Source organism: Centruroides sculpturatus, unplaced genomic scaffold (assembly GCF_000671375.1).
Source record: "Centruroides sculpturatus isolate CEXI.00-Female unplaced genomic scaffold, Cexi_2.0 scaffold1370, whole genome shotgun sequence".
NCBI lineage: Eukaryota > Metazoa > Arthropoda > Arachnida > Scorpiones > Buthidae > Centruroides > Centruroides sculpturatus.
Genome location: NW_019385615.1, coordinates 179,034 through 197,565, shown reverse-complemented (window position 1 = coordinate 197,565; position 18,532 = coordinate 179,034). Strand labels below are relative to the sequence as shown.

The 18,532-nt window shown below is 30.6% G+C and overlaps 1 protein-coding gene across 1 annotated transcript in view; it reads right to left on the bottom strand.

The window, feature by feature from the left end:
• The window catches only part of LOC111640607 (tyrosine-protein phosphatase non-receptor type 9-like), a 99,975-nt gene that overhangs the window by 10,931 nt on the left and 70,512 nt on the right, over positions 1-18,532 (bottom strand). Inside the window, exon 8 of the mRNA XM_023386635.1 lies at positions 4,542-4,934. Coding sequence (XP_023242403.1) covers positions 4,542-4,934 — 393 coding nt within the window. The remainder of the gene's footprint in view (positions 1-4,541; positions 4,935-18,532) is intronic.

Genomic DNA, 18,532 nt, shown 5'->3' with positions numbered 1-18,532 from the left:
TAGCACCAACACCCCTTACATACAAGCTACCATGCCAAATTTTGTTACACAATCTTTATCCCATCTCAAGATATTAAGCAAAACAGACACCAACACACACATCCAGGAAATTTTCTTGCTATTTTTTGACTTTTTTAGGTTCAGGAGGTTTCAAAATGTAGAGATTCACAGAAAACTCAGAAGGATCAAATTTAACATGATTTCAATACTTTCCATTGTTATGTATATATAACAGCTGGGAAAGTAAAACTGGTTATATCAAATTATTGGAAATAAATCTATTAAACTGGCAGATTTGTTTAAAAACTAACATTTTTAACTAGTTTAGTCAATTATCTTCAAGTTTGGAAAAACTACTTTAAAGCAGTCAACACTAATTGATTTTAAAATAAGTTTACTGATTTAAGATTTATTTTTAATAATTCATTTGCATTCTTTCATGATGAACTTAAGTATAAACTCCAAAAATGAACTGTAAAGGTTTTGAAAAATTAAAAGCAGAATTTATGTTTATATTTTCAAAGTAAAACTAGTGCATTCAAGTTTCCTATATAGACGTGTTTGCATTTTGACAAATTCTTATCTTTAAAGCAATGTATAAAATTAAAAAGCCAACAAAGGCTCTTGCATGACTTTGCCAGCACTCGAATGGAAGTTAAGGAAAAACTGTGTGGTGTGTCTGTTGGAAAATTTTATTAAAAAATAATTTTTTAAAATCTTAATTATTAGAGAAGGCAAAAGCCTTATTTTTGGAAGTAGTGGTGAGTTTTTAAAAAATTGTAAATATCAATAATGAGTAAAATTTTCATTAAATCTGATCCCTTAAAGATTTGATTCCCTACCTGCTACATTGCTTTATCCCCTTGACTTAATCTCCAAAATGTAATAGCATCAATACCCCAATACATAAAATTATTCCTTCTAAACTTCAAAGTTTTTGATCCACAAGATCTCAAGATATGAAGCAAAGTACAAGCTTTTTGTTGTTGGAATTGGAAGCCACACAATGTCAAAAAATGCAAACAAACCTGGAAGGTCATAACTTGACTGATTACAATACTTTCCTTCTGTTTTACATCAGCCAAAAATGTAAAAATAATATAATAATTAAAAAATTTTGAATACTCTGATACACAGATTTATTTTTATATCAAGTAACTTCAGTTTTGATTTTATCTAATTGTTTATTATTCATTTAATTAGGTCTACATTTAATGCACTTTATTTTATAATTATTTTAAAATAAATCTATGTTACACATCAAATAATAATTAAATTTGAGACTAATCTCCAATTCTTCAAATTTATTTTTATTAGGCTTTATTGGAGAATCCAACAACAGTTATTATCCCACAACTCTATCCCTAGTACTTTTAAACCCATTTGAGCTAATCTTTGAGTAAAAGAATATGTCTGACAAATGCTTACAGTGTTTGAGGACCAGGTAAGAAGAAGTGATAATAGTGCCTTTCTGGGAAAAAAATGGATCAAAAGAATACACTTATATTTATTACTATTTACAAGCTGCAATGAACATGCTTTTCCTCAAGAAGTAAACACAGATAATTATTTATTAAAATAATTAAGATACCTCATGCTTTTTAAACAATCTACTATTGATAAATTGTTTTGTCAGAAAGTTTATAGCTGANACTTGACATTAAGAAATATTTACTAATATTTCATTTGTTTATAACAGACATCTTCAGGCATATAATGCAGAACAAAATGGCTACATTAAAATCAAATGCATTTTTATGAACGATTTACAAGTTCAAATTAAAATTGTTTCTGGAACAAAGTATGTATACAGTTTAAAATTATTTTTCACATAAGTTAATTTTAAATTGTAGATGCATTTGTTCCAGAAACAATTTTAATTTGAACTTGTAAATCGTTCATAAAAATGCATTTGATTTTAATGTAGCCATTTTGTTCTGCATTATATGCCTGAAGATGTCTGTTATAAACAAATGAAATATTAGTAAATATTTCTTAATGTCAAGTGTGCTGGTATCAGTATGTTGTGTATGTTCATCTTCTATTTCTTTCAATTGTTGTTACTTGAAGAACTGAGCTAATGCATCACTATAAGCTATCTTATCTTTGTCTGACTTAGGGAGAAAATAGATTTAATACTAAATATAAAATTGATAAAAATCTATTTTTATAATACTGTTTATGCCAAATCTTTAATTTCTACATGGGGGTAATTATTCAATATAAACTTATTATCTAATTGTTTTAATTCCATTTTACAATCAGTGTTATTAGAAGTTCTGGTATATATGGTGTATAGTAATTGTCAGATTGATAGAAGTAACATGAAAATACTTTGTTATGAAAAAGAAATATATAAGCGTAAATTCAAAGAACATATTGAAATAATAAAATATAATAATAATGATTTAGTGAATTTATCAAACGGTATGCAAATTAATTAACAGTGGTATAACATGATAGAGGGTGTGACTAGAAAAAGTAATCTATAATGGTTGTGTCGTGTGATGGTTGCAAATGTAATACTGTGAATAAGCAATGAAAACATTATGTATGTATTAAGGTTTATATTTGTTTAATAATTTACTTATAACTTGTAAAACTGTTACTTTAATTACAGTTATTCCGACAGATTTTTAAAGGATACACCATGTTTTAATAAAAAATACCCTGCATTGTATAGTTATATGTTGAAAAATATCATATTGTTACTATAGTAATGTTGAGATATAAAAAAGTATATCTCTACAGATTTTAACGTCAATTTTTAGTGAACCTTTGTACTATTGTCACCCGATACACAATCATGTTTTTATCGAAAAGCATAGCTAGGAGTACCATATAAGTGTACCGGTATAATTTGAAAAGTGCTACTTTGCCTCCTGAGCATTACACTGAGGAGGGGCTTAAATACTGCATAAGCCCAAAATGCATTTGTGAATTGCAATAAAGGAGTACCTAACCTAATAGCTGTAAGGAAGTATACTGGATTATTTATTTATTCGATTAAATAAACATGTATTCAAAAAAAAAAGTCTTTGATAACTATACATATTTATATACATGAAAATATCAGTAACATCACTGAATGGTCAGTCTAGCATGCCTAAAACTGAAGTAAAAAAAAAAAGGATCACATTAAAAGAACTTGAATAATTAGTTAAATACAGTAGTCAGATCCAGTGACATTAGAAAATCAGCTATCTACTGAAAATTTAATTTTAAAAAAATATTTAAAATGTATATTTGAATTGAATGAAAATGTATTTGATCATCAGTGTCAAATATGTATTTGACAATGGTGTTAGCATTTTCATTCAAATGAACATGTTTTGGTAGATTAAATGTGATCAAAAACTAACGGCCCTTCAATGCATATTTTAGCAATTGAACTTGCATACCAACAAACAGAACAACTCAGTTTTACTTGTTTAATAGTGTGCTTTGATAGTGTGTTTCTTTTGGCAACAACTTCAAAATAATTAAGATACAGTGCTATATAGTGTTGGAAAACAGCATTTTTCCAACACTGTACAGTATAACTGCCTACAACAACTATAAGCATTTTTTAAAAAATACTTTAACATGGGCAGAAAGTGCACTCTAAAAAAATCTCAAAATATGAGTTCAAATTTCAAATCAGCACATTCAACTTTGTCTAAACTGAAAATCCTCTCTCTTGTACAACTTGATATAACTAGAATAATAGTATTTTTTCTCAATTTCAATAATTATTGTATTTTATAGATCAGGGATGGGCAAGCAAGAGTTCAGTGGGAGCCTAAATTAGGTTTTGCAAAACGCATGGGAGACACAGTTCTGTACTTTTTCATTCTGTACCACAATTTTATTATATAATATAAATATAATATAAAACAAATATTGAAGTTTTTAATAAACATATTTCACAAAATTGTGGAAATAAAATTGTAAAAAAAAAAATAAGCAGAAATTAACACTTTCAGTAAGAGCCACATTTGTCCATGTCTGTTATAAATACTGAAATATTTATATTTCTGCTATTTCATTTCAGCTTTTCTTTAAATGAAAAGTTATTTCTTCATTTAAATCTTAATTCAAGAAATATCTTAAAGCAGAGGTCAATAATAATTTTACATTATTATTATATAATGATAATTAAAGTACAACTTTCTAGAAAGGGAAAGATTAATTGTTTAATGGGCAAGGTGTATCAATGTATCTTTAATAGCAAAAACAACACATGCATTCACTTCTGATCATCATTGGGCTACAATTTGAGAACTATATATGAACTTCTGATGCAAACCAGAAGTCACATTATTTCAATTCAAAAATCCTCCCAAAAGATATTAGATAGATGACTGGCACAACTATTGTTAAAGGAAAAGTATGATGTACAGTACAGAGGCAAGCCACTACTAATTTGAGGTGAAGAGCACATTTTAAATTAAATAGATTAAAAATTGCAGCCCAGCATTGTGATGATGTCACAATAAATAATTGCTTGTTTGCATTGCAGTTTGTTTATAATTTTAAAATATTTTAATTATATTACTTACAGCATTTTGATAAATAGGAGATTGGTCTTGTTTCTCTTTAGTAACTTCGACTTCTTTTTCTCTGTCTTCTGAATTTTGCTTCTCATGTACTGAATGCTGATGATCACTAGATTCATCAGTTTCTCCTTCACTGCTTACGTGAATGCTGTGAGGACCAGTCAGAGGACCATTCTGTATACTTTCTTTATGAGAAAATATTGAACCTAATTGAACTGATAATGGCGAGGATGGTAGAGATATAAGATCGCATAAATCACCATAACGATTTGTCATAGATTTTAGACAATGCAACAACCAGGCTTTGTGATCAATGTGTAAATTTCCACCTAAATCTCTTGGCAATGCTGATGATGAAATATGTAAAGCTAATTGTGGCACACTAACCATATATACCTGAAATGAAAAACATTTCACAAATTTAATTTTTAATTTGTACTATATAAAGTATTTATAAAATAAATTTGGTATTTTATTGGTTACATATTATCAAAAAACCATTTATACTTTAATATTTTTCAGGCCAACACTTTTTTACACATTATGAATCTGTAAACTGACCTTTTTGGGTCCTTTTTTTAAAACAAATAACTTTAAGCTATACTAATAATAAAATTTATAAAGATAGTCTTTTCCTGTTTAACTTGATATATAATAAGTAAGGATTTACTGATATAAATTTGTTTGATTATAGATAATTTAATGTAAACAAATGAAAAAATCAATTTTTAACCTTTTTTTTTTATAATTGCTCTGTTTGAAGAATTTACACTTGAATCTGATTGAACAATGGTTTAATTTCCTTCTATTACTTGTTTCTTGTTACAATCGTGTCATTTCCCTCCCCTTAGTCATGTAATCTCACATGTCATTGGGTGACCTCAGACAACAAACAGAATTCAAACAAAGATACAATGTGAGAGAATTCTGACGCTTTCGAAGGTGACTTTGGACATCCGAAGAGGGACCCCCCTCTCGCCAGGGGATCGCACGGTTATAAGGTGACTGCGTCGTTTGGATAAATATCCAATTGGCTGCAGCAAACGTGTGATGTTAACCCAGAAGGTCATCAGTGAGGGTAAAACGAAATCCCGTGATATTATCCCCCATAAGTCCGAGCAACCCGACGAGAAATGACCAAAAAAGGCAATGAATTTTTTCTACGGCAGGAGAGACGGTAATAAATCAGGGAGAACTGTCAAATTACGTCAACGAAATCCCAGATCTTTCCCACAAGAAGTGGGTATATAAAGGGGTCGGATTTGCTCCTCCGGGCGGTTAGCCGAGGAGCTAACGCCGAAGCAACCCCTCCGGACAGCTGAGGAAGACCTCTACCCCGTCCATCGCTGCCTATTGCCATCCAAGGGAACTCCGATTGGAACTTCAGTGACCGATCCCGGTGCGTCCTACCAACGACTTATACGAAGAGATCGCATCCTACGAGGTAAACCCTTGCCAGAATTTTGTCTCTCTCTTCAACATGTCCCTCTTAGAGAGGTCTCTCTCTCAATCTTTAGCTTTAGGTTAGGTTAGAATATAGGATAGATTTTTATTTTTATTACACGTGTGTTATATTTATTGTCTTTGATATGTATATGTGTTAGTATTGTTCAAACCGTGTAGTTATCTGGACACCTTGTCACGACTCCACTACCCCTCTCCACTCATTTACCAAAGCCATCCCTGACAACAAAGCCGGTAAGTGGGGAGAAGCTCTCCAGTCTAACCCCCTCGGTTCACAAATGTTAAAAATTGTTTTACTTGAAAGCTGAAGGATACTGCTAACTAATGACAGTCAATATACAGAATTTTAATTCAATAATATTTTTTAAATGCTTTTATTTCCAAAATGTTGCATTTAAAACTCTTTTTTAAATTCCCGTGTGCCATTTTTAGGAATACATAGGACAGAAAATGGTAATAATTTACAAGAACTGAACATTAAATTATTTAATAATAATAACCCTGATGAAAAACCTATTTTTTGTTATAAAATTTGATAAAAACTGAAAGACTTAATATACTGTATTAAATTTTAAATTTTGTCAATAGATGGAGCTAGGAGTATATTACTTAACAGGTCTTTAGAAGGCATAAGCCATTTATCTTATCTTGTACAGGTATGAACCCAAGTGTTAAATTTATACAAGTTTGAAATAAGATATATTTCAGGATCTATGCAATTAATAACAAATTTAAGAAATAAGAGAGCTATTTATATTCATGGAATTCAATCTGTAAATTTTCCCTTATAAATTAAATCTAGATTAATAAACTTGAAAGTGAATACTGTTTGTGTCACTTTTATCCATGTGTAAATATTGACATTTAATAAAATATAAAGAAACATAGAAGAATAAAATAAATAATAAGTAATGTTTTCTTTTTAGAAATTGTGGATTAATAAAAACTTTCTTAAAAATTAACTAAAATTTTTATTTTTATTTATTTATTCTCAATAAACTTCATTTAATAATAGTGTTTAATAATTTTTTATTACAAATTAATTACAAATAGTGTTGCATTCAGATAAATCTGAATGCAACACTATTTGTAATTAATTTGTAATAAAAATTTCATCTATACCAAACACACTCAATAAAATAATTCATTTGCATGTTTAAATATCATACATAATAATTTCTTTTCTTATTTACGATTCACTTTGTAATGTATTATAAAAATTTTTAACCTCTGCATGGCCGAAATCGTCAGTGAATACCGCCAGAGACGGCCGAAAAAGTCAGTCGTCGTCCGTCCTTCCGACAACAGAAACACGAACCGTTTACTCCCTGACTATCATTGATCAGTGTTCAATTTGGATATCTTGTGCCATTCTTGTGCTGTTGGATATTAGCTTGACTAATCCCCATCGGACTATTATCACCCAACGAGAACTCCTATCTTCTATCACCAGGTATTTATACAACTCACGCTTGTTATGTGAACTCTCTCTCTCCGCAACACAAACTTAGCATTCTGTATCTTATCCAATATTTTTTCAATTAAATCCTTGTTAAGCATTAATTGTAGTTCAAGTCACTTCCCTATGTTGTCTCTCGATCGGCTGACATTACGAATCCGTCTGACCACTTACGGGACCGCTTGCGCGACGGTGTGACATGGAAATTACCGCCTTGGCTTCCGTGTTCTGATAAACATGGTGGTATCGATCCTGACAGGGCACTAAAGAGGTGCCGACCCGAAAGGTCACAATCTCCTTTCTTCTAATATTGAAAAATTTGTTTAATTTAGATGTGTTTGGGATCTCATAAACAGATAAAATCAATTAATTTGTGTATTAGCAACAAATAAAATGTTATGTTTTATTTAATTTCATGTACATTGTCACAAAATAGATTTTTGTTGGCTAGACCTTCGTCTAATGGGAGAATTCCACACTGATCTTTAAAACACTGAATGCATGTTTGTGAAACTATCAATACCAAAACTGTTTTTAAAATGTAAATTTTCTTTGTTGGAACTTTATTTTCTTACAAATGTTTGAAGTTCTGTTTGTTCTCTGATTAATAACTTTTATTCATTTAATTTATTTAATAAACTTTATTCCTGTCCATGCAAATGTAGTCTGTTGCCTTGTAATATTTTAGATTATAAGTGTCTAATAAATTGTATATTGTTAAATTATTTCATAAATTAAAAGTTTTTTTTTTTGTATTTTTACTCTACATAAAGAATTTGTTTTAATTCAAATTAAAATTTAAAAATTTTATTCTGATGATATAATAATATAGGAAAGGTCATAAAAGCCATGTATTTAATTAATTAATTAAAGATATTTTAATTGTAAATATATGTAACTTTTGAATTTATGTTTTCATTAAAAATCTTGAACATTTAATAGCCTGTTATTGTATTTTCATATAAGTCAACTAAGCTAAACCTATTTTATTAAAAATAAATGTAACTTTTAAAGTTTCTAAACAAAATAATTATAGTGCAATTCAATTTATTAGATTTGTACTTACCCTGTCTCTCAACTTTTCTCTGACAAACAAACGTAATATTTTAAAGGGTGCTTTAAACCATAATGGAGCACTAACAATCAAAACTTTTTTCAAACGAGCAGGATAACCACCCTACATTAATTAATTACATCAAATATTAATAAATTTATGATAAAATCACTGAATAAGAGATATTTAGTTAATTTTTTCTTTTAGTTTGTATAATTGTTGTCTATCTTTTCTACAGACAAGGCATTTAAGAACAAAAAAATTTCTTACCTTCAATAAACTTAAAATTTTTTGACTGAGTTCGTAATCAAAATTAGCATATTTGGAACCAGTCATATTATAAATAAATATCATCCCACTTCTCTGTGTCTCAAGGCTTGAATAGAGAAATTTTTAAATAATTATTTCTCAATTTTTTTAAAGGTAGTTAATATTTCATTTAAATTATTACTTTCAGTACAATTTTACCTTTCTAATGCTACATCTAATTGATAAACAACACCTTGAAGAGTTGTCTGATGAGTAGTGGTAGTAGGAATATGCTTTCCAGCTGTAAAAACTGCCAATGCTGCACCACTGTTGTCTCTTGTAGGCTACAAAAAACAAAATTATACTATTAATATATTATTAAAAAATAAAAAATATGTAATATTAATTCAAAATATTTCCACTTAAACTCCTTAAATAACACAACAATAAAAAAAATTATGTTTCTTATTCAACATTACAAACCAAACTAAAACAACTAAAGACTACCAAACATGCCACAGCTACAAACATTTATACACAGAAACATAATTGATTTTTAAGTTGTAACTACAATTCTTGCTTGTTTAGGAAACAAAACTATCATTGTATAATATTTCATGCCAGCCTAACCGATACTATGATAGTTTTTGAAATATCGGTGTAATATATATTGCATCCATTACAGATCTTGTATTTTTAAGTGTCTTAAAAATAAATGTTTAATTACAAAATGATATCAGTAATTTATCTGGTAAATATTTTTTATAAACATACATTATAAACTTTAACAGCTCCATTTGTGTTGAAATTAGACAAAATAAATAAAACAAACATTTAATACTTTTAGAATCAAAGGGTGAAAATTTTTATCAGGATAAATGCTCTTTGAATTCAGCATTCAGGCACTGTAGCCTCAAATCTAAAATCTGAACAAAATCAAACGTGAAAAGATTTAAGTGAATTAAACAGCATTTAATATTTAATGTTTTAAAGCAGTGGTGTCCAAACTGTTCAACTGGTAGGCCAAACTGCGTGTAAACTGTAGGTAGGTGGGTCACAAATATTTTATATATTCTGTATATACAAAAAGCAAGCCTATTTCTATTGTTTCTCAAGTGATGTGTGAAATATGTTCGTGGACCAGATTTGCCCATGATATTACCGTTTTGAAATATTGAACTTTTTAAAATGATAAAATGTTTGTTTCTAAAAAGTATTAATTATTTTGTTTTAGTTTTATAGTTTTAATAATTGATTAAATTATTAAGTTTTGTTTTCTGTCTAATGTAATCTATTTCATTCAAAAAAAAAAATAAATTAATAAATTAATTAATTCATTTGTTTTGCTTATTGTCATTAATATTGCCTAATATTAATGGTAAACAATAATTTTATAACAGATATGAAAATAATTGAGAGCGAATTAATTTATGTGAGTGGAGAACAATTAAACAAATATTCAGAAAAATGCACCCTTTCTTTGTTACTTTTACTGGAAAATTTTGTTCAAAAAACTATTCAAGAAGAAAATGTAAGCAAAGTCCCAATGTTAAAGAAAATGAAACATGAAAAAGTTCTAATAAGCTTCTTATGTAATCTAGAATATGTTTGATATTTCATTGTAAACACCAGAAAAATAATTAGATAAAACTATCACGAATATCTAAACAATTCATAAATACTCTTTTCTCTACTTAAACAACAAGACAAACTACCTAAAATAATTTTCTTCCTTCATTAAAAATGCCTTTTTCAGTTTATAAAGCACAACCGATAATTTGTGTTAATGGTCATTTTATTTCATTGTCATTACAGAATTGATTTTGTGGATTGGGTTGTTGTATACTTCTTATTGTAGACACCAAAATGTAATATATATTCAATTCTCATTTAACAGAATATATAGCTAAGTATTCTTGAGTTTCAAAACTTAAAAAATAAATACCAGTGCTACAGTAAATTATAAAATTTCAAAATAATTTTATTTTAACTTTTCAAGTACACGGAAGACTATATTTTATATAAATTTTGCAATGTTTAATAATACCCAATAATTATTTTTCGGTTAAAAAAGTTTTGTTCGATAATTCTTGAACTATTGGAACAGTGGGACCAAAGTGATTAAGGACTATTACTCTGAGGAACTCGGGTCAAGTCTGGATCGTTCATCACCGTCTGATCACTCTCTGTTGTGGATCTAATTAATGTCATGACAGGCATAAGAAAAAAAAATCTTAATGCCCACAAGTAGAAAGCATTTTATATATAATTATATATAAACTGATATTTATACAGTCAAAAACTTAGTAATAATTATATATATATATATAACTTTATTTTATGACACAGTATTCCTGTGAAATATTTATGAGGATGAATAGAATTAGAACATTATATAGTGAATATCCGTATAATGCATTCCTCTATAACATGATGAAAATTGCAACTAGTACTCGTATGAAATCCTAATTTTGTTGTCCAGAGTATATATTTTCTTCTTCAACTTTTAGATCTAGGTTTAAACTTGCATAAAATCATCTGATAATGCAGAATGTATCCCCTCATGTTATACAGGATACTGCTGCATTTATAATTCACTTCTTTTAAAACCCATTTAAGCATTATATACATTTTTCTTTTTTTTTTAATTTAAAGAAATAGAATAATTATTATGAAATTTTAAAATAATAAATCATCAAAATTGTCTAATTATCTCATAGCGTTATGATATGACACACTCAACAATTTCCTTTTATAAATTACTTAAAATAAATTAACAGAACATTTTCACATTAGTATAAAAAGAACAAAAAGTTTTAAGAAGTTTATATATTCTATATTATTTGCATATTCTTACTACATACATATATATTTTTAATATTTTACAAATCCTAATTAGCAGATTAATTACTTAATAATCTTGTATAAAATCAAATCACTTTCAACCATTAAAAGAAATCATTTGCTTTAAAATTTCTTATTTTATGTATCAATAAACTAACTTAATGCCAAAATAATTAATTAAAAGCAATTTATACACAAGCTGATCATGATAATTTCTGGAATGACTGTACTATAATACACTTACGCACAACTTTCATTCAACTATTATTAGTTGGCAGGAGAATATTAATCCATAATTCTGACGTATTTACTAGCCAAAAATTAATGTAATATTACATATTTTGCTAACTAATTTGTAAATTGCTTTGTATTTTTAAGTGGTTATATATTTGATGATGTGGAGTATTTTGCAATTCGACAAACAATACCTATTCTTCTTTCTCCATCTATGATTGCAATGTTCTTTAACTTTGTAAATGAATTACTGGCCATCTGGTATAAGTCATTAATTAATTTGTATAAAATGAAACTGAAAAATGTAAAAAACATTTTTCTAAATTTTAAAATTTGTGATATTTGTAACTGTTACTTTTATTTCCATTTTGACTCTTCACCCTGTGGCATGAAGAAGGCTTTTTTAATTGCATCTGTCATGGGCTTGAATAGGCCTGCAATGGAGGGCAAATGGATGGTAAGGAATGGGGCCTAGCATATCCCAAACACACCACACTCAAAGATTTTCTTGTTTCCCAAAGTGTTGGGCAGATGCCTTGGCCATCTGGCCATCAAGCGTAACTGCTACCATAATGTCAAAGACTGTTTGCTTATTTATAACAAACTGTCATGTTAGTTGATAGACATACTGACCTTGGAATGTAATAGCTATTACATACAGATTAAGAATTAAAACATCTGGGTCACCTGAAAATGGAAGCTTCCTTCATATACTGTCTGTATAAATCTCTACTTTCATAACACGTATGTCATGTCACACAAAACAACATGAAAAACTGTTGTCTTCAAGTCTACTTACACTATTGTATATTCAACTCTTCTAGGGCATAGTGTATAAAACAGATAAAATCACAATTCAATTCTACACTTACTAATTAAAATATAAAAAAGTATGCAATGGTATAAGCATTTTCTCAGATACACATTCTACTGCCATCTGCAAAGGGTTTACTAAATCTTGAATGGTTATTCAGTGATATGCTTGTACAATGGTACTGCCATTCTATAAACTCAATGATCAGCCTTGAATTAAGAATATTTTTAATATTTCTCTTACCAGCACAGTGAATTTTCCCGTTTCCAATTCTGACTTCAAAGGATCAGTTGTTGGATCGAATCTTATCAGTCCTTCTCGATATCTAGTTATCTAAAGAATTTTGTTTTCTAATCAGAAGTGTGAAATTATATTCTAATAAAAATTTTTTTAAGTTTATAAATGATAATTTAATAAAAAAAGCAAAACAAATATTAATTATCTATGCTGATAGTGCTCTCCAAAGAAATTTTGCTTTACAAAATAAGTAAATTTTATACATAAAATATCCAATTAGACAACTACAAATTTAGAAATTTCAGATTTTTGTAATTGTTTATAAAATATAAAGCTACAATATAAACAATTGTAAAATGGCAACTACTGGAAGACAATTTGAAAGCTGCAATTTTTAAGTGCTTATTCTTTATAAAAATTTCTAAATTTGTTTAAAAAAGATCAATGTTGAATGCTTTCCAAAGAGTGGCTAGAAAGCTACTTGATGTTGCCATCATATAAACTATTCAAATTAATAGCAACTTTAATTTTAAGAATTTAGTTGGCTTAGCTGGCAGAGTATTGAGATGATTTTTCAAAATCAGTAGTTTGAATTCATTGTTTAATAAGACGCTACATCAACAAATATAATTGTAAATAGTTTGTCATAAAAATAATAAAAAAATTTAACTATTATTTTTGATTACTAAATAATCTTCATACATAAAACACATTGAAGCATCTGCATTTTAACAGAGGTTTCAATACTTTGAATAATAAAATTTATTGAATCTACAAGCTAGAATTATCATAAAAATTCACACCTTTCTCACACTTTTCAGCAATTTAATAAACATTTTTGGGCACATTCTGAGGGCCTGAGTCTGGTTAAGCCGATATGAAATTGAACATCTATAGCAGTTTCAAGTATGGAAGATTGCTGATTTTCTTTAATGTCAATTTTATAAGGACATTGTCAGGCTAATTTTATAATATGAATTGTATGATTTTAGAATGCTTTATAACATGACTGCTGCTGATAGATAGATATGTTGTATATATAATCTTGCAGGGATTGCAAGATTTATGTTGAATTAATATATATTTTCCACAGATCATCAATTGTGTTATCTTCCTTAAAGCTGATGGCCTGTTTTCTTAAGGCTGCCTTGTAAATTTCTATCAATGCAAGATATCTAAGCTGTGTTCTATCCACTATTCTGTGTAAAATTTTGGTCTGATTAAATGGACTTCTATCTCTGTCTCTCTGCCATATGCTAATATGGTGATAGATATGAGGTCTATTAGAGATGTTCATTTGGTGTTCCTTTACGTGGCGATATGCCAACGTGTAGCACCCATATACTTTAATTCTCTCTTGATTTTTCTCAACAGAAAGTTAAAGTAAATATAGAATGTGACATTAACTCCTCTATACAGAAAGATAGCCCAAATTACAACATCGACATGGCCTTCAAAAGGAGCACCACCATATTTAATCTTATTAGAAATGCCAAAGACCCACTGATCTGGCATCACTTGCCAGGGAGTATATTCCATCACCTTATGAATGATAGATCCAACAGAAAGTTAAAGTACATGGGAGCCTCATGTCGGAATATTGCCACCATCCTAAAGGAACACCGAATGAACATCTCTAAAGGCCTCGACCTATCAGCATATGCCAGAGACCAAAATGTAGAAGTCCATTTCAACTGGACCAAAATTCTACACACAACAACAGATAGAATACAGCTCAGATAACTTCAGTTGTTGGAAATTTACAAGGCAGCTTTAATCAACTATAAGGACCATAAGGAAACAGGCCATCATCTATAAGAAAGGTAGCAATCTCAAATTCATGGAAAATATACATCCATCCAACATAAATCTTGCAATCCCTGCAAGATTATATATACAACATATCCACCTACCAACAGCAGTCATGTATCCTCCAACTGACAGTGGCAATATAGAAGTTACAAATTGTTTGCTTTTCAAGTGAATGTTTGTTTTACTGGTTTTATTTCTTTATTTTTGATTATTAAGATAGAAATTTTATAAATTGTGAGAGCCGAAATTGGTGAAATATTTTGTTTAAATATTATTTGTAGGAAGAAAAATTTAGAGACAAAACAAAAGTGTTAAAGACAATTAAAACTGGTTCCCACAGACTTACTTCCTTGTTGAAGGCGACACATTGGATGTGTCACCCGGAATCAATGATCAAAAATCAACTATTGGACAGTAAAAAAAAAAAAAAAAAACTACTAGTAAGGTCATGGAAAAACCAGGACAAACCCCCTAATAAAAAGGAGGGGTTGATGAGTCATTGTTGTCATGCAGTTTTATTCTTGAACTGTGTGTGTCCAGCTGCTTGCCATCGCTCAAGAGAAATCGTTGCTGCTCCAGAAGAAAGAGAGTTCCTACTACCTGAAAATTCTGAACAGATCTTCAATTTCTACAAACTCTTAAGGTATTTATCAATGTGTGAACGATTGTATACTCTCTCTCTTGCAGTCAGGGCCGTGATTGTAATAATAGCATCTGCTAAGCACAAAGAATCTGTATAATGATAAGGTTCACCTTTCTACTTGTCATATTATTAGCATCTGTATATAGCTTGTAACTAGTCTAGAAAAATAAACAGGTATTGTTAATTGTTAACTTCATGCACTTCTTCCAGTTGTCTATCAGGTGTCTCCATCCCGAATCTGGCCGCCTACAAATGTGACTGCTCATGCGCAACAAATAAAATAAGCGGCCATCATGGTCTCTGCGTCTACTCAGAAGACATAGTGGTGTCAGTCCTGATGAATTAGTCATTATAGTCTTTGCCGACATGATGTCGACCCTTTGGTCCTGTGATGCCAAAGCATAGGGGGCACTCTGGCATTGTCACACTGGGGTCAGAAGTGGGATTTTTAAAGCCCCAGGTCCCCCAGAGGTATGAAAACAAAAGGCCAACGTACAAACAAAACCTTTGGGAAATCAATACATACCTGAACCAGTTACCGGTGTTGGAGAAAATACGAATAAAAATCATAAACGTTTTCGATCCTTACTAGTTCTTCTTCAGACGATAAAAAGCGACAGAATGTATTGATAGAACAAAAAAAAAAAAAAAGAAAAAAAAAATAGAACATCAACATTTAAACAAAATTGAACCCACTTGCAGTTCAAAAACATAGGTTTGGACAAAAAAAAGAAAAAAAAAATAGAACATCAACATTTAAACAAAATTGAACCCACTTGCAGTTCAAAAACATAGGTTTGGACATGCACATGTGCTGTGGGTATACGGCGATTAAAGGTACAGTACATGTCGATGAGGGCATGCCAGGCGACAGACAAATTGAGTTCCTCTTTATAATTAATGACATGGTGGTGCGGCTAGATTTGTAAATGGAGATAGCCTCCAACCACCTCAGGTGCTCAGGGTGAGGTGAAGAGATGATGAGCCTTGGTTGGTTGAAGGCCGTCTTGATGTCAGGATTGGCTGTGTAAACTGCAAGAGCTGTAAAGTTCTCCCACGTAGAATGTCTGCATTGTGCTCACATATTCTGATTCCCAATGACCATTTGGTTGAATCAATGTACACAAGGTTCCTGTCACACCTGTGGTCCTTAAGTGGTATAGAGTAAACCCCTGGGAGTCTGTTGGGGTCGGGGGAATTCTTCCCGTTACGGAGAATGTCCAAGATCGGCAAGGAAGGAGACAAGAGAAATAAATCCACCAGGGCGCTTGTGCAGAGAGACAGCAGGAAGTGTACCCGCGGCAAGTGGTTTAGGCAGATTGATCCATTAAACTCCAACATTTTTGGGAGACCCAACAGGATTAAAAGTAGGCAAATTTCTTGAATCAATAGATGAAATAGCAAAACTGACAGGCTGGACAAAACATCAACTTTTAAGGATTGCAAAACTAAGGCTAACAGGCATTGCGAGAGAATTTGCATGGAAAGACGCCTGTATGAAAGAAATTGAGAAATATGATGACCTTAAAAAAACAAATGGTCAGGAGGTTGGAGAAAGAACTTTTTCCCTTTACCTTCAAAAATTTTACGCTTGTGTACAGAGGCGTGAAGAGGACATGCAGATATACGCCGTCCGTTTGCAGATACTTGTCTTTGAAACAATTATAGAGCAAGTTGGCAACAATGCCCACAAAACTGAAATCATAAAGATGTCAAGCCAAGGAAAAAAACGAGCGATTGCTTGTTTAATTTTTGAGTGAGTTAAATGACAAAATCAAGCGACAAGTAATATCACGAGAACCTGATACATTTGATAGAGCAGTTAAAGCTGCCATCAGCAAGTAAACACTAGATCAATTAGTGGGGAAATTCCAAAGACAAATGAGCGGACCATACTGATAGAAATATAGATCAAATGATCAGGCAGATACAGGAACAATTAGATGAATTAAGGCGTCACAAAAGCCAGAGAAATGAACACACAGATAGAAATCCTCCATTTGTGTGGCAAAATTGCTATCAAAATGCTAGAAACAAATTTAGCAAACAACAAGGGGACTCAAGAAACATAGTAGGTGGCACGCAAACTCAAGAAACAAGAAACAGAGTGGGTGGCTCATGGACAGATTGGCGAACTTGAACAAATCAACCTCACCTCAACCCCAAATACAGCGGCATGAGAGAAAGAACAACAGGGGCTGGCAAGAAAATAGAGAAAATTATAAGTGGAGAGACAAAAGCCATACGAGACCAAAATCTCGAAATTCCATGAAACAATAAATTATCTGAAGGATAGAAAGCAAGATGAAGAGCTGACATGACACTGTCAAATCAACAATGCGAATACGCAATTAGCTGTAGACACAAGCTTGGAAGTGATGCTGTCAAGGTATTTAGTGCAGAAAATAGGCAAACTTCACAGAGCATATGATTGACAAAAAAATACAGTTCTGGAGAGTTACTGGACACAAAATCTATCCATATGGAAGAAGCAAATTCCGATTCAAAATGGGCCCTCTACAATTTGATTACATGTTACATCGTTAATGATCAAATCACGTATCCACTGAACGGCCTAATGGGAAGAGATCTAATAACCGACTTAAGGTTAGGGATGCATATGGAAGACGAAACGATAATGGAAGGGGAATAAGCTTCCAAGAGCCCTCCGAACCAAGGGGTAAAAAAAACCAAACAAGTACAAACAAAGAGGACTCCCACTGACACAAAAACTGTTGTCAGAGTTGTATAATCCTGTGAAAAAGCAATAGGAGAAAAAATTAAAGATAGACATCAAGAACCGCCAGACCCCAATAAAATTCACACTCCTAAACTGACGGAGAAAAGTATCAAGCAGATAATATGATCCTCAGAAGAAAAAGTTAATGAATCAATTTCAATTTCTTTGAAGGGAAGAGGGTGAAAAACAGAAATAAGGAGCCATTCGGAACTGAAAGTAAATCCTATATCAACTCAATTAGAAGTCAGTCTGTGGGAACCAGTTTTAATTGTCTTTAACACTTTCGTTTTGTCTCTAACTTTTTCTCTCGACAAATAAAATTTAAACAAAATATTTCACCAATTTTGGCTCTCAAAGTTATTAATTCTTACAGAACTTAAACGAACCTTAAAAGAAATTCCAAGATAATTAACTGCAAATTCGTTAATCCATTGCAATCTCTAA